The sequence below is a fragment of the Hippocampus zosterae genome, chromosome 10, assembly GCF_025434085.1.
Source record: "Hippocampus zosterae strain Florida chromosome 10, ASM2543408v3, whole genome shotgun sequence".
NCBI classification, from domain to species: Eukaryota; Metazoa; Chordata; class Actinopteri; order Syngnathiformes; family Syngnathidae; genus Hippocampus; species Hippocampus zosterae.
The window spans coordinates 16,290,818-16,308,693 of NC_067460.1; the positions used below are offsets into that span (position 1 = coordinate 16,290,818).

The 17,876-nt window shown below is 43.2% G+C and overlaps 2 protein-coding genes across 9 annotated transcripts in view; both read left to right on the forward strand.

Annotated features, from left to right (window-relative positions):
• Positions 1 to 3,298, forward strand: part of actn4 (actinin, alpha 4) — a 39,688-nt gene extending 36,390 nt beyond the window's left edge. For 3 of the 5 annotated variants that reach the window (XM_052078215.1, XM_052078216.1, XM_052078214.1), the window contains 3 exons: positions 81 to 146; positions 980 to 1,138; positions 2,129 to 3,298. In XM_052078215.1, coding sequence (XP_051934175.1) covers positions 81 to 146; positions 980 to 1,138; positions 2,129 to 2,287 — 384 coding nt within the window. In that variant the 3' untranslated portion in view covers positions 2,288 to 3,298. The remainder of the gene's footprint in view (positions 1 to 80; positions 147 to 979; positions 1,139 to 2,128) is intronic. The other 2 variants (XM_052078213.1, XM_052078212.1) reach the window with 1 other exon arrangement.
• Positions 3,299 to 5,404: 2,106 nt separating this feature from the next.
• The window catches only part of slc8a2b (solute carrier family 8 member 2b), a 40,829-nt gene continuing 28,357 nt past the window's right edge, over positions 5,405 to 17,876 (forward strand). Inside the window, exons 1-2 of one of the 4 annotated variants that reach the window (XM_052078208.1) lie at positions 5,405 to 7,256; positions 13,204 to 13,363. The gene's annotated coding sequence lies outside the window, so the exon portion shown is untranslated. Of the gene's footprint in view, positions 7,257 to 13,203; positions 13,364 to 13,386; positions 13,564 to 17,876 lie in introns of those variants that run through there. The other 3 variants (XM_052078207.1, XM_052078210.1, XM_052078211.1) reach the window with 3 other exon arrangements.

Sequence of the window (17,876 nt, forward strand, 5' to 3'; positions counted from 1 at the left end):
TTTACTCTTTTTCTTCATCTATCTTACCATTTCTGTCGCTTATCTACTATAAATTTCCCGCCCCGCCGGCTCCCCCACAGAAGCGATCAGGACAGATGGTGGCAGAGGATTACCGGGCTCTGCTCATTTCTACGGGAAACAGCCTGGTACTGATGCCAATGTTGGCTTTGGCGCCCCTCTCTTCGGGGTGTCTGCAGGTCCAATAACTGTAGTACGAAAACAGAATAGCATGATGGTTAACTTTAAGTACCGTATTTTCCCAAACGTACCTTGCACCATCTCATGCAAATTGTCTTTAATATTATGATCATTATGAGCACTAAATTTGTCCCAAATTATACTTTTTTATATGGCTGTAAAGAACTAAAATGTTATGTTCTTTAGTAATAAGACATTTGTAAAAAGCTTTTCTTTCAGCCATAACCAATCAGATGAAAATTACGTGATCCGATTTCCAATCATGTCGATCGAATTGTGGCAACCCAATAGCAGATCTAAACACTTGATACCAGGTGTAAACCCACAATTAGCAGCGGGAGTAAACAGACTTGTAAATTCCATAGTTGTAAATGCACCGATACCAGGTGTAAGCGTAAGTTGGTTTCGTAAAATATCAAGAATTAGTAAGGAGAATCTGGTGGGGGTTTTTGTGTAAATTCACCCATTTCCACATGTAAACATGTAAAAACGACTCATATACTGGTGTCAACGTGTTTGTATATTATAAGTGTATATGTGTTAGTGTTGCTTATTGCAGGCATTCACCTGCAGGCACCTCGCTGTCTTTTCTCACCCTGCTTGTCGTTTTCTGTTTCTAGCACAGTGAACATTGAAGCATTTGTCTTGTATGTGCTTGCAAACGTTGCATGCCCGTTCTGTCGTGCTCTCACGCCGAGTTTCTCCAGCAGTTTTCATCTTGATGTGTTTGTGTCGCCTTAAGTGTCTTCCAGGTTAACCTCTTCTTTTTGTGGTTCACCAGGGCGACGCGGAGTTTGCCCGCATCATGGGCATCGTGGACCCAAACAACACAGGCGCCGTCACCTTCCAGGCCTTCATTGATTTCATGTCTCGGGAGACCACAGACACGGACACCGCAGACCAGGTCATCGCCTCCTTCAAGATACTGGCCGCGGATAAGGTGAGGTTGAAACCTGAAGTCCCCGGAGACAATTTCCATGACATTTGTTAGTCTATCGCCATATTAACGTTCTTTTTTTACCCGTGGCTGTCACTGTATTTCTCATTCAGATTTTTAAATTCTACATACTGTAGCTCTCTCTCTCCACACACACACTTTTTTTTACTGGATTCATTTATTCACCCCATATATTATGGCAGACTCAGTATAGAAATAAGCGCAAGCCTGGAGGAAATGGAAATAAATGAGAGAGTGTCCATGTTGTGTCCATAAATGAGAGTCCATAGTTTGGGATGATTTCACACACAAAAAAGATGACCCACTCGCTGCAAAGCAGAACTGTCTCGCACTGCCCCACAATTATGATGAACATCGTGATCTAATATGATACCGCCTAGCGCCGCGAGTGAGAAGGAATTGAAGATGAACAAAGACGCCGCCGTTGGTGCGCTTTCAATCACTTTATTGAACAAACCGTAACAAAATAAAGAAGCACAGTCGTACACTAGATGCAGCGGCTCAGACTGGCAAGCAGGGACTCAATGAGCGCAGGCTAACAGCCAACAACATTCTCATCCGCTAAAGGCAACCTCACTCGCCAGGCGTCACTTTGTGAGGCCACAAACATTTCAAATCACAGATGTTATGTGGATGGTGAACTCAGGTGGGCAAAAATAATACCTGCACCTGTCTTGCATATTTTGGATTGGTATTTGACACAAAGCTTTGCCATTTATAGAATAGATTATGTAAATATGTCTTACTACTTCTTTGTGTATTTTTGACTATTGTTGTGGGGGGGGGGTGATGTTGAGGAACATATCCGCTGTCATAAATCTTTGTGAATATTTTCAGTGGTTGTTCCAAGATGACTCCACCCAGAGGTTGAGTCTGATTGCCGCCAAATTTGAACTGCACTTACCTAATAGATGGACAGTGAGAAATTGTGCAATTCTCTGCTTTCAACCGTAATATATCTGCTCCCGTCAGAACTTCATCACTGCCGACGAGCTAAGGCGGGAGCTGCCGCCCGACCAGGCTGAGTACTGCATCGCCAGGATGGCGCCCTACTCGGGGCCCGACGCTGTCCCAGGCGCCCTCGACTACATGTCCTTCTCCACCGCCCTGTACGGCGAGAGTGACCTGTAAAGGCCGAGTGGGGACGGAATGCGGAAGGGGTATCGGGAGAAATCGAAGAGGGGAGTCAGGAATTAAGTCGACTGTGAGGTGCCCCCACCCCAACTGTGTGCCGATTTGAAAGTCTTTGAGTGTGTCGAGTGAAGTGTAGTTGATGGAAAGCCTTTTATTCGATATCCTTGGGCTCCAGCCGAAGGTCCATTTACTAATACACTCTTTGTCCTCTCTAGTAAGACTATGCAGTGCGCTCGTAGAATGAGTGTGTATCTTGTTTTGTTTTGTTTTTTTTCTCACGGCATTGCCACATTTGGCCTTTGAGTACTCAAACCCTGAAAGTAAATCTTGGAAAGCCATGAAGCTGTCCTACACTTTTTTTAATCTATCTTAAGGTTCATTTACTAGTACGCTCTTTATAAGTGCACTAGTAGAAGGCCCTGGAACACTAATAAGAAGACTGTGTCTTATAAGTATCGTCCCCCCCACAACTATTGTCAATTCTGCTACATTAGACCTTACTACCGACAGTAAATAATGATCAGTCATTTAGTTGCTATCCACCTTGAAGGTGTGCGAACTAGTAAAACAATTCAAGGCACAAGTACAATTTCTAGGGCACAATTGTGGAATAACTGCCTTTTTATTGTTTTTTTTTTTCACTACTACTAGAGCCACATTTGGCCTACTAGTAAACAATTAAGCCTTATTAGTAAGCGGTGTGTTTGTGTTTATTCGATAGACTTGATCATCAAGCTTGAAGCCCATGGTCGAGTAAAGCAATTCAGGGCACGAGGATGACAGTCTTACTGGTAATGTTTTGGTTTTTTTTCCCACTAGTAGGAAAGCATTGGCATGCCGGTAGTATCGCCACGTTACTTATACGGCACCGGTTGACATCATGTTGCTGTATTATGTCAAAGTTGCTGTACGAGTGTGTCGTTCAAATTGCCTTGCTAGTCAGGACAATATGCATACTAGTCGATGACCCTTGAAAGCCATTTGAGCATTTATTTATGTCTCCTTGGGGGTGGGGGGAACCACCCCCCAAAAATTTTACTCAAGTTTTTCTACTAGTGTGTGCTGAAGGGTCTTACAGATGAGGACAGAGCTAGTACTTGGACGTTCAGCTGGATATCAAGGATATGGAACAAACACCCCATCGGCTTCTCATAGTAGTTAGACTTCCTTTCTTGATGTTTAGGGGTTGGGGGGAAGTGCGCTTGTTAACTTCACCCACTCTGCCTTTTTTTTTTTTTTTTGAGGGGGGGGGATGACAAAGAAGGGAGGAGAGCTAATCTTGATACTTATGCTAAATTTATTTTATTACGATTTTGGCAAGGGAGTACTTGGGTTCCGAAGGGGGTTTGGGGGAGGGGGTCACTTGATTGCCGATGTTTGTGTATTAGATCAGAGTTATATGCTGAGGCGTCCGGAAAGGCTAGGAAAGAAGGGGTGGAATTTAGGGGGGGGGATGAACCAGAAATGAAACTACATATTTACCCAGAATGCCCTTTGTTGCTGGATAAGGTGACCAATCATTTTTTCCCTTTCTTTTCTTAATTTGCCAGAGTGCAGGGTGCTGTTAGGAATATTTGCTTTTTTCCTTTGCACAACGAATAATGGCAAAAAAAAAAAAAAAGTGGGCGGGGGTTAGGTTTTGCCCCAGTCAGTAATTGCCGCTATTATCGTTTTAGCCAATCCGTGCACAATGTTGCAGAGTTTCTTCCTGGTCTGTGTCCTCAGCACCGTCGTCTCTTTTCCGTGCTTTCCACTTTCTCTCATCTCCTTTCTTACCCGTCTTCAATTATAACAAAAATTGACCAAAAGGAAAAATAAAATCTATGCAATACCAATGAGAGATGATTTGGTGGAGGGGTGTCTAAATTGATGGCATTTTTTTTGTTGCTTTTTTGTTTTTTCCCAAAACGGGGGCACATATTAGTGGAGGGTAAAGACAGCAAGTCGCGTGCAAAAAGACTCCAGGACCAAAAGCTTCTCTCTCTCTCTCTCTCTCTCTCCTTGGTTTTTCTTTGCTTTTTTTCCACCTGGCAGGAGAGAACTGAACTCTGGAAATTGTGATTTTTTTTTCCCACTTTTTTTGTACTCTTCAATAATAAGGAAAACCTTATCTGCTGTACTGGAAACTGCAAAAAGGCTTTTTTCCCCCCCTGTCTAACCATGATGATGATAAGTGACGCTCACCAAGCACACATAAAGTTTCCTTACAAAAACTGAATCTGGATTTCATGTCTTCCTTTTTATTCTCTCACAAACACACACACACACAACTTCCATTTTGTCATCAGTCGCTTGTATACTGTGTATGCTTCATGCTTTCTACTATACTTCACATACATCCCTCAAAATGTACAAAAATATATGTATATATTAGTGTTATTAGTTGACTTTCATTTGAAAATCTTTAACCATTATTAAATAAATATAGATATTTGAATGTTTTAATCAATGAAATTTCCATTGGATTTATCTTAAACCAGATGGAGTTGGATATTTACCAAAACAAATCCATATTGTCTTTACAAAGTTTTTCAATAAATCCACTTTATTTTTTACATATACAGTAGTTGTCTTTTCTGTTTTCAATTCTCTTTTTTTCTTGTAATGTTTATATTAAGTACATGTATTCAAAAAAATAGTTTTTGCGGGGGTTAATCTTTACATTTAAAAAAACATTCAAAAATGTATATTTTTCTGAAAATTCATTTCATAAAAAAATTAAATCCACATTATTTTGAAAGATTTGTATTTTGCCTACATGTGTATTCTTAAAAAAGGCCAAAAAAAAACTATCCATTATGTGAAAGTTTCATTCAGGTTCTTAGTTTATATACTGTTTAAAACACACACACACACTCATATTGAGACACTTAAATCCAACTTAATTTCTACAGAATAATGGAGGGAGATACACATGAAAGGGTCATTAATTTTTAGTCTAAGACAAAAAAAAGCATCTTCCGTGGTGTATGTAGTAGGACCTTGTCATCTTCCTCTGAGTAGATGCTGCTGTTAGTCCTGCCCACCAGTGACCCCACACCGACTTCCACTTTCAATACATGCACCAATTCCCCCCTAAACACACACACAAAACAAATCTCCCCCCCCCCCCTCCACCCTCCCAAGACAGATTGTCCAAAAGCATTTATACCTTTCCTAATAATTCTCCCATGTTTTATGGAGGTGCACACCGGTGTGGGCCTGGTATAGATTCTTTAAAATGATATTGACATGAATTATAGATGTGTTTGGATGAATGGCATCGTAAAGCACATTGCAGTCTGGGAATGATCTATAATTCATACAGAGCATTTTCTCTCTCCTCTTGCGTCATCCCTTGAGATGTCCCCAAATGTGGATTTCTAACATTGTATGCGTATTTAGAGTACTTTTTTCACAGTTTAAAGATAATGGCTCATTTTGACAATGCAACCATCTGTACCAGTGGTGCTCAGATTGATCGGCCGCAGATGGTGATCGGCTGATTTCCGTGGAAAAGTACAGGATAGGCATATGTCGATCAATGCCTTTCATTGCTGATCACAAAACGTAACCTGCAGTCAACTAGAGACCATCTTGTGTGCAGTGACGCACCCGCTCCCCATTTCCTTAACGCTGCACACATCACAGAGCAAACCAATCACCGAATCAATGTTTTTCTCTAGACTGTCAAATTAAAATAACGTGCTGTTTTTGTTGAAAGGGATGGAAATTTAAATTGAATTTTATCTGTTTTATCAAACATTAAAAATTACCCGATTATTTTGATTATTAAAATAGTCGTTAGTGAGAAGCTCTAAAATTGAATAATATGGAGTTAATCCATGTGATCCGTACCGATTTGGCATCAGCGGTTTCACTCAGACGAGAGGAATCGGCACCATGAAACCCAAATGAAAACACCCCGAATTTTGATACAAATAACTTTTTTACTATACACTAAATAACTTCCTCTAAATTGATGTTCAAATACATGCACGCTGCTTTAAAAGAAAATTCAGGTCCCGGACCCTCACCCGAGTGGAGTTCGGCCCTTAAGGGAACCTACCAATGCCCCGAAAGCTGCCAAAACTGTCCACAGATCTTTCTGTAAATTATGTTAGTTGTTTGAGCATGTGTTCTATTCATGATGGCTCAAAGAACAAACTGGTGCTGTTGGTGGGCCTTGCCGAGGTTCCTCTGTGCTCCACTGAGTCACATTCCACATTCTCCCAAGTGTATTGACATTGACGGAAATCCATACCCTGAAGATTACATTGGGATCTGGGATGGCATACAGAAATGTTGGAGGGGGGTGCGGGGGGGTTCCACTCTTGTCAGCCTTTGAACTAGCTGTAAAAATTGGAGTAAAAAAAATTCTAATAATAATCAATGGTACATGGTCACAAATCAGCAGATGTCTTCCATGCCAGAGTTAATTGCTCATTAGCTGCAGGTGTGGGAGCACACTCCAGAACCGACCCCGCGCAGCCTGAAAATCTAAAGCGACAGACAACCAGAAAGCAACAGGACTGAACTTGCCAGAATGAAGGAGCTAGCTTGGCACAAGTAGACGCAGAAGAAGAGTCTATATGCCTCAACATTTACAGACTCCTTGTTTCTTTCCTTTTCTACTTCATTTGTTTCCTGTATTTCCTTCCCACCATGTCTCCTTCCTTTTCTCCCACTTGTTCATCTCCTCCATCCTAGCCTCCTCGTCGGTTGCCCTCGCTTGTAAACAAAGCCCCTGTAACTTCATCCTTCTCCTGCATTCATTCCCATGAGGTCACGCGCTGCGTGTGCAGAGAAAGAGGGGTGGGGGGCGGGGAGTGTGGGTCGTTCCGAGGCGGGACGTGCTGGTGATGATGATGATGATGCTTGCCCTTCCTCAGCAGCGGTGCACATGTCGTCGGGTGCACATCCTCCTGCGCCTTCTTCATCATCACCACCATAACCATCACCTTCACCTCCACGGGGAGAACACAAGGTAAGAACACGATTGCTTTTCCCCACCTGCGTTGCCCGTCGTGCGCGTGTACTACGTGCGGGATCACGCACTCGTGCTCACAATGTCAGAATGAAAGAGTCAGCAAAACGAAGCTTCCAGATGCTACGCTTCCGTCCACCGCTCCACGCATGACGACACGCATGCGTTCTCAAAGTTGTCCTCGGGAGCGGTGTCACGTACGCACTTTCCCCGGCAAGAGCGCGCGTGCCCCCGGCACCAGCACCGCGCCTCCTTTTTATTCATAAGGAAGCCGTAAAAGTTGACGAGGGGCCAGCCGATTTGCATGTTAACCACGGCAGCGGCGTAATAAATCAAATACAGCATAAAATGATTAGTTTCACGTTTCATATGGAAATAAATGACGCTGCAGTGACAAACACTTTCTATCAACCTTTAGAAAAACCGGCAGCTCTGCGCATGCGCCACACGGACTGCATGAGCCTGCAATTTGTTCTCCAGATGACATGCGGAACCATCAAGACCACGGTATTGTAATCCCTCGTTTATCGCGGTCAATGGGGACCAAAACCACTCGCGATAAATGAAAATCCGCGAAATAGCGTCCAATTAACATAAAGAGGTTAAAAATATATATACCTGTATATACTGTATATTTTTGTTAAAGTCCGCAAACGGTCCGCGAGAAGCTGCAAATACAGCACCGTACTCATGTATATGTAAAAAAAAACCTAACACTTTATTTTTAATGTTTGAAAAAATCCGCGATGCACTGAACCCGTGATAAAAGAACCGCGAAGTATCGAGGGATCACTGTAATATAATATAACAACTTACAATAGCACAATAAAATAAAATATAGGAATCGATAGTTCAATACACTTAAAAATTTCAATGTTGGAAAATATAAGCACATAGTGTGGAAGTGAATTGACTCAACCACACATTGGCAGACGCACATTTTTGTGAAACTATTAATGGTGTGATTACAATAGATGTCAAGCGGAATTGGAGTCTAGAGTATTTTTGGGTGGACTATTACGGACAGATAGAGAAAGCTTACTTGGCTCACTGGGTACTGCTGGTTTGGTTAGCGACAGAGTTGGCAAATATTACACCTATTTTAAGAAAATGTGGCAGTGTAGTTGTAAAAGAATTTGTTGTCATAATTAAAAGGGATTATTTAAGGAAGGCACTTATTCTCAAGTGATGATAAACCCCGCAAATAAGTGAGTCACAACTTTTATTATAGGTATGGCACACTTTTTTTTGTAAAAATGGGAGGACAGGAGATGTAGTAAAATAGCCATCATTGAAAAGGAACCGTTCACGTGCCTTGTTGGGTGCTGCTGTTTTGGTTAGCATGGAATCTCTTCAGTTCACGCTTTCATTTGCTTTTGAAAATGACAGTGTCTATGAAATGGCGTAATGACACTCGTTACTTGAGTTTTTTTATGATGGGAGAGAATGGGTATGTGACAGTTGAAGAAATGTGGGAGTGGAGAAGTTGAAGTTGTCTGCGTCAAGGCTTAGCAATTCCAGTAGGAGGTGTTTATTAGTTGTTGTCTTATTTGAGGAAATGTCTGGCAGTAGTTGTGGTCATAAATGATTGAAATAAATATAATTCCAGTCTTCGTTTGATGACTGAGTGAAGTCGCAAGCAAATTAGCCGAGTATGATCTTGAACTATGGTCACTGGAATGCACCCAAAAGTCTCATTACTGTTTCTGGTGCACCCGTGGAGCATTGCAGCTTCTAATGCACAAATACTGGAGCGTTAAATAAACTGTTTCTGATCAAATACTTGTTTTGGGTTTGGGGTTTTTTTCTGTGTGTGTGCAAATACATAATTTAATGGCTTTGCTGGTGAATGTGTGGATTTTATTGGGTCAAGTCAAGCACCCACGTAGGAGAGATGAAGAAGATGAGAATGAGGAAGAGGAGATCCTTGCAGCAGGGCTTCCCTGCGCAGCTTATCCCTCCCCCTTCCTTTTTCTCATGCAGCTTTCCGGGGCTTCCCTTGTTTCATCGACCTCCTTCCTTCCTTGACAGTCCTCCGTAAAGCAGCAAGCAGCATATTAATGACTTGTCCCGCTTGTTTGCTGTAGTGACTGATGACTTGTCAAATGTGCTTCCGCAGCTATTTGTGCCACTCGTTCATTCCTCCTCCCTCTCTCCCTTCCTCCTCCTCTTCATTCGGCTCTCCTCCTTTAAATGCTCACCGCCTACCCTCATCTTTCATAGTCCCTAGTCTAGTCCATCTTCAATCCGTCCATCCTTCACCTCCTCCCTTTGCTGTATCCTGCTCCATTTTTCCTTCTGGTTGACACACATTTCACGGCGTCAAAACATGACTGCTGCGTTGGTGTCTCCTTTTCCACCTTCACACCTAACTCGACCTGCTCCTCCTCTTTTCTTAGCACTTCCTTGAATCAGTAATCTACACCTCCTTGCTCCCTCCTAACGACACCTCATTTCCTTGGCACCAGAACTAAACCTTCCTCCTTCACCCTTTTGCTTCCTCCCCTCCAGGCGACACCTCCTCCTCCTCTTAATTCAAGTCATTGCTTCCTAATCCTAGGTTAAAAAGGTTCCCTGCTTTTTCATTTGATTTTATTTTTATATACTATTTTTTGTGAAAAATGGGCTTGGTGTGCAGTGTACATGAACACAAAATATATAATATTAATAATACGCACACAGACACCTTTTTTGTTTTTCCCTAAACGCTCCGCAATCGACTTGGGACCATTCCGCGGGTTACCGGTCGATCGACACCTTCCTTTCTCTTAATTTTTTGCCTCCACCCTCCTAACTATACCTCCTCTTCAAACTACACCTCCTTGCCTTACCTTGTTCCCCTCTAACGACACCCTCGCTCCCTCCCTCTCCCACTCTCTGAATTATACCTCCTTTTTTTCCCCTCAATCCTCTTCTAAAATGAAGTACCTGCTTCCTCATATTTACTACACTTCCTTGCCTTTTCAACCCTCGTCTTATATTCGGGTTCTAGACATTATACCCATTCGCGACTGTAGATGGCGCCAGATATCATTGAAGCGAATGCTGAACTTGACTCCCCAGGCCAAAGTGAGCCCCTACCACGAAGAAAAAAAAATAGTGGCAGCACGAAGAAGAAAAAAAAAATAGCGGTAAGAAAGAAAAGAGAAGACAAAAATAGAAGAGATAACTTGGCGGCAATCTGGAGAAAAGTGGGTCGAAGATCGTCAAGGTTAACCGGCAGCTGAGGAGAAGTTATGATGTCATTTACATTTCAAAAACCAGAAGCCATTCAAGTCAAGTCAAGTCAACAGTATTTATAGAGCACTTTCAAACAGGCATCACTGCATACAAAGTGCTGTACATGGAGCAATTTAACATGCACAATAAACGGTAAGACAAATTGGTAATAAAGGCGGTAGAAAGCACCAAACAGTAAAATCAAGAACAAATCTAAGTAATGCTGAGTCGAATGCCAAAGAATACAAGTTCAGGGTGTCCCCCGCCTACTGCCCGGAGACGGTTGGGATGGGCTCCAGCACCCCCCGCGACCCTAGTGAGGATCAAGCGGTACGGAAGATGAATGAATGAATGAAGGATTGCACTTTAGTTTACGTATTCTTCAGATATGAATATTTGAATGAGGCAACATAACATGCTTTTTCTCTCAACTATATTGTTATCATTTGTTTCAGATGTACTCTAATTATTTTCTGTATAAACATTAATTTAGTGTTCAAAAAGTCTTTTTCTCAAACTTGAGTCTTGAAAAAGAGGTGGTCGTCTTATAATCAGGGCCGTCTTATATTCGGGCCAATACGGTACTTTGTACAACATTGAACCACACCTCTTTTTCTCCCCATTTGCTCCTTGTATTAACTCTACCTTTTGCCTCCCTGTGTAATTCCACACAAGCCTGGCATCCGCCTCCTCTCCCAACTACATCTTCTTGCCTCCTTATTTGAACTCCCCCTCTTTCCCTCCTCTTCTTGCGTTCATCCACTCCCTACCTCCTTCCCTCCAATAATCACCCCCTCCTGACTGCTCCGATGACTCTCAGGATCCCTGACGGACTCTTTCCACTCGCCGCCGCTCGTCACATTTTTTAATTAGGCTAATGAAGGCTGTAATTGTAGCGAGGGCAAAAATCACTGCTGCTGCTCATTTCATCGCAGTCCAGGGAATTGATTAATTCCGGCATATGGGTGCGAACATGCTGGATTCGAAGCCTCCATGCGGAAAAGTTGATGACTGCCTTGAAAAAAAAAAGAGCGAAAATAATATTTGTATAATGGAAGGATGCGTGGTACAGAGAGGATGAAAGGAGGTGTCGTTAAGAGGGGAGGGTGTGAAGGAGGGGGTGTTAGCAGGTGTCTAAAAGAGGCATGGAGGTGTTCGGAAGAGGATATTAAGGAGTGACGAAAAGATGGTAAGGACAGGAGTAGGTGTAACTAGGAGAAGACAATGAAGACGAAAGGAGGTGGAGTGAGAAATTACCACGAAGGTGTTGTGAGGAGAGGAGAACCTGCGAAAAAAGTGTACTTGGGCTCCTTTAATACCGTGGCAGCAAATGACTTTGACAAGTGACACGCAGCAAAAAGACAAGACAAACAGAGCAAGATGCAGATTAGCAATCAAACATCGGCAACCCGGCACAGCGGTGGGATATGAACGCCGCATCAAATTCTGAATGAAGCGGCAGCAGAAATGATGGCGTGTTCGTCACGGTAAAAATAAGGAAGAGGGTGTGTTGAAGGAAGTGATGGCGACAGAAGGAAGGAATGGCTGAAGGAAAAGGAGGAGGAAAGGAAAAGAAGAAAATAGTGTGTGCAGAAAGGAGGGCCTGAAGGAAGGGTGCAAGGTGCATTTAATGCTTCTAATGCACGCGCGCAGGCGCAGGCACAGGTCCGCTTCCACGTTCCCAATAACCATGACACCAGCTGTCCCCGTTGGCTCTTGCCTCATTGTGTGTCTGTGCGCACACGAGCGCCCCTCTGTTGTTGCTCCCCGCCCACGTCTTCTTCTCCTGGTGTCCTGAGACTTGAGCGTGTGGGCAGCAGATTAGAGTAAAGTCAGTGCGCCGACGCCGCTGGCACAAAGCCCTGTTAATATGCAACTTGGAAAGCCAACAGGGGCGCCGGGAGTGTGTGTGTGTACAGTCGATCGTACTATGGCGCAGTGTCGTCTCACAGCGTTCAGGAATGAATACGCCGACCAAAACACAATTGCATCTTGTTCCACTTGACATGCGGGGCAACCTCAAGGTGTTTACTGTGATGGAAATGCCATTGAAGCGAAAGTCTTTGGGATGGAATGGCTGACTCAAAGTTTTACTTAGTGCCTTCCTTCTTTCCATCTCATTTGTTAACTTCCTTCACTCCTCTGCCTCCTTCCATGTCCTTCCCTCCTACTTTCCTTTCTGTTTTTTGTTTGTCATTCCTTCATTCTTTTGCCCTCATAACTTCCCTCCTGTTTTTTTCCTTCATCCTTCCATCCTTCCATCCCATTTATTTCATTTTTTTCCTTAGCTCGTCCATGTTTGAGTCTTTAAATTCTCTTTTTGCTTTCTTCCTTCCTTCCTTGTTATATTCCTTCCTCGCCTCCTTCTTTCCCTGTGGACTTTCTTTTGTCCACCCCTCTATTCTTTCCTTCTGTTTGTCCAACCATTCTTCCTTCCTTCACTCCTTCTTGTCCTTCTTCTGTCCCTGCTTCATGATATCTTCCTTTTTACATCCCATCCTAACCACTCCACCATTCCTCCTCACCTCCTTTTTTCCCCCCCTGCTCTTCATTCCTTTCTTCTCTTCGTCCCGTCTGTGATTATTTTATGCCTCCTTCTTTCCTTCCTTCGAGCTTTACTGAATTCCCCACTTCATTCCTTCCCTTCTGCACGATCACTGTTAAGACCTAAAATTGCTCATCCCATGAAAAACACAAACAGCAGCTCTGTCTTTTTTTGGTTTTTCAGAAATAACTGCAGCGGAATGCCTACTCGGATTGTTTCCAGGACCCGCCCGAAGTAACCATTACAGACGCTTCCAACAGCAACATAAACAACATAAACAACACTCCCAACGTTGCCGTGTTCCAGAGCTCAAATTGGGATCCATAATCATCAGAGCTCGAAGGTACTATGGATTTCCCGGCATTATTGACCTCCCTCCTGATTATTGGTCTGTCCCAGAACCTGTTTTTGTGAACGCCGCAGTGCATGGAAACATTAAACTGAAATAAATAGGAGTAAAAATAAAAAGAGGTCCAAATTAACTCGACACTTGGATGACGACGATTCACTTGATCCAATGATGCTGTTCCCGTTCTGTAAAAGGTAAGACGGGAAGCGCTTCCGATAACTTAATATAGGTATTGTGCATAATTCATGAATAAATCAGATTTTTATTTTTACTTTAGTAAAATAAATAAATAAATATTTTAGCTGTGCTCTTCTTGTTTCACAAGACAAAGGAAAGTAAACATGATTTATTATTTCACGAGCATCTAAAGAGCAATTATCATCAAAAGCGGCAGCGGTGCGCTCCACTGACTTCCTCATCTGCCGCTTGTCAAATTTAGTTCGTCTGTGCCAAATAGCCAGCCTTAGCGGTTGAATGGAGCAAAGTCATCATTCCGCTGGAACAATACCGGGAGAGAACCTTTTTTCTCGAGGCTTTGTTTTTCCCCCTTAAGGGTTTCCATCTGAATAATCTGCTCCCGGTGTGAGGTGCAGACTTTGCTGTGTTGTGACCAAGACGCAATCCTAACCACCACTTAACAACATGCACGCTGCCCACGGCATCATCCGTGCCAATCTGAGATAAAATAAAAATAAAAAAGTCCCCTTTCGGGTTCATACTCGGCTGTTTACGCACGCCTATGAATACACGGTCATCATATTTCACCTAACTGGGTGAGGATGAACTGCTCTGTCCATGGTTATGACATCACACCGTTATGTGCAAAGAGTCTGGTTTTGTTATTGTGCTATTATCCATATTGTCTACCTGTCTTTCTGTAAACATGATGAGGTGAGGGCAGGGCTCGCATTTGCGCAAAGGCACACCTTTCTGCCATCCAAGAAGAAGCCAGCAGGTGTTTTCCCCTTCAGTACGCTCACCGCTCTAACCTATGTGTGTGCGCGAGTGTGTTGATGTTCCACATACTTACCCGCACATTCTACCTTGCGTGACCTCCATTCATTTGGCCCCGGAGAGCAGCACCTCATCATCATCAGCAGCAGCAGCCGTGTGTTTTTAATGAATTGGAAAATTGGAATATTGGCAAAGGCGGTGGTCCGGTGGTTAGAGCGTCAACCTCGCAATTCCAGCCTCGGCGTGTTCCCTGTGTGGAATTTGCATGTTCTCCCCGGGTCTGTGTTGGTTTGTGGAAGGATCGTGGAAAGATGATTAAGTGTCTGGCAGAATGCACAGATTGACAGATTTGTCGTCTTCATTTCAAAATCCCTCCACCCCGAGTGCGGAGGCGCAGACCAAAGAAATGTGCAAGCGGCGTAGCGTTTCTAATCGGAGCAAACGGGAGAATAGGCCCTTAAAATGGCATCACGGAGTCACCCTTGCTTTGTCACAACGCGCTAGCGCCGCCCCTGGTCTCTAGTTAAAACATTTGCGCTCTGCATTTGCATGAGACAGAAGCACCCTTGAATGTTTTCAAGTGGATGTGAACTGTCTCGTATCTCTTTCTCCTTTGAGGGGATTGATGAAGACACCTGGGAATTTGATTTCAAAATGCATATGTCTCCTTTGTAAGATCGAACTTTTAGTTTCAAAATGAAGACGTTCTAATCGTTGATCTCCCGCCGGCTTACGAACATCTTCTGCGAGTGTGTGGGCAGATTAGTGACCTGCAAGCCCCAGATGATGCATCCGAGTGTTATTGTGTTGCCATATGGTGATGGTAAACCTCTGTATGAGAGGCTTACAATATACACAAGTAGATGAGACTTATATAAGACTCCTTTGGGCTTCATCCAAACAAATGTTGTTGTTGTGCGTGTGTCACTGTCTAGTCAAGTTGTCAGAAGTTGCCGCACACTGGAAGCCTCTGGCGATTATTGCACAATAATCAGCTCATTTAATCATGATGAAATGATGATTCCACAATGAAAGATCTAAGTGCAGTTTGGAGCAATTTTGTCCACGGCTGAGCCACAGTGCTGATCCAGTGAATGATTGGCGACAGTTGAGCCTTGGCAGAGGTACTACTACATTTTGTCACAGATGACATGATGACTTTGGTTGTGTGAAAAGGGGATAAATGATTGAAAAGCAAGCCGAAGATGTGCACTCCAATGACTCGCTGTATTGTCTACTTGGCGACTGTGTATCTGTGGCTCGCTGATAACACTTGTTTGCATTAGCATGCTATCAGCAGCCGCCGCAGTGACGGACACAAAGGCGGGCAGCTCAAAAGAAGAGAGACGACTTTGTTTGCTTATGTCGTGATAAGGGATACAAATTCATTAACTAATTAACAGCGGCTTAATTTTACTGCCTGCAATACACCGAGCCGCCACTAGGAACACCACATTGGGTTTTTTTTTCTTAAAGGCTTAAATGGACGCAAAACCTCTGAAAATCTCCATAAACTACACCAAGAGCAATCAAAAAGGGAAAAAAGATTGAATTTATTCAAGCCAAAGGGATTTTTTAATGTCAGTTCACCTCTATATAAACTCCACCGGCCAGCCACTGAACAAAAGCATGCTAGCCAATTGGCAGCATTCTGTTGGATACAATTCTACATCTGTTGATGAAACATTGACATTGAACAATTGAAACGCATGATTTACTTATCGCTAAATGTACGTCATCCCTCCTCACAGTCATTTAAATTCCTCCAGAATCACAGTCACCCATTTTCATTCACTCCATGGTAAACAATGTACTTACCTCGATGCTACTACGGCGGTATTACAACCCAAGTGTCATGTCAAAATGATTTTCATCATTCACAGTTGTTTTTGAATGGGCAAAGTCACGCTGTGGTTTGCGGGTTAATTTGGAGAGTCCCCTTGATATCGAGCTTGGGATTCGACATAAAGGATCCAGAAATTAATCAAATAATATGTGCGGTGGAATAAATTGATGATGACAGGAGGCGGATAAGTCATTGTGGTAAAGAGCATCGTGTAATTCCACCGCCTGCTTTCGATAACCGTCGAGCTCATTTTTACCCGGCAAATTGCAGGCTTTATTTAAAGCCGAGGATTAATGTCTGCGCACTGATTGAATTCATCTCCACGTGTAACACTCCACTAACATTCCGTAATGATGCATGCGTCATTATATCTGCCTTATACCCTTCCCACTTTCCAATTAGTCGAAAAGCGGAGACCACTCCCAAAGAAGAGAGCTAGTCAGTTGGTGGACACGTTAAAGAGTAAAATGGCGGGCTTATTTGGAGTTGGGCTATGTTGGTAACCAAAACGATAGTCCCTCTAATCCGTCCTGAGTCCCCATTACTTCCATCTTTCAATTTTACGCCTACCATTTCCCAGCAGGTAGTCAACTGTAATTATGCAATTTCACAGAAGCTATTAAAGAGTCAGTTGCCCAACCTATTGGAAAACGGTTGCTAACCAAACAAGCAGCATCCACAAACGCAAACAGTCCCTCATATGAATTAAAATCTAGAACGGTAAAGTGGAAAATAGGATCTTATGTGGCAAAGACATCACAAATGATCAGTAGGCTCTCACTCCACAATGTTGTGTACAGGTGTCAAAGTCAAGGCCCGGGGGCCTGATCTGGCCCACCACATCATTTTATGTGGCCCGCGAAAGCAAATTAAGCATGTCAACTTCCATGATGCTTGCTAAAGTCTGAACCAAATTTTCGAATTGTCATTTGTAATGCACAATAAGTCATTATTCATGACTTCTGATTTTAAAACTAGTTATTGATCAATTTGTTGTGCACTGTGTATGTAATAGGTGGAGGGGATTAAACAGAGATACGGTTTCCCAAAATTCATAACGGCCCTCCAAGGGAAACTGGAACTACAATGTGGCCCGCGACAAAAATGAGTTTGACTCCCCTGGTGTTGTGTGTCCATAGACCTTGAACTAATTTGGTAACAGAAACAGCAGCACCAAGGGGGTCATGTCAACCGTGTTTTTACATGAATCAAAGTATGGCATCGTGGCACAAAGATGAAGTGGAGACGGCGTTTGGTTTATTCTGATACGCGGTCCCCTCCACAATGTTGTTCATTAAACTCCACTCAAGTTGCACTCTTCAAACTGCTGCGTCAAAAGTAACCCAAATTGGGTGAAATGGCTCACCCAGCGGTGGGTCCAAAACGGACTGAGATAATGATGTGTTATTCATACCCAGTGCAACATGTTGAGGATTTGATTCCGCATTTTTTAGTGTGTACACCCCATCTGCAGTTGAGTAAATAATGGGCTGCCGGGGTATTATTTGCAATATGTTAACTTGGTTTTATACGAGTAAAGATTTGCTGGAACGTTTTGAAGGAAGGCTTCTAAAAATATGCAATAGAGTGAGTGCTTGTGTCAGCCCTCAGCCGTCCGGGTCGGCTTGCTCTCGCTAACTCGGGTTGACCTGTCACTGTGTCACAACGTTGAGTTCCAGCCGCTCTTTTATATTGCTCGTTATTCTC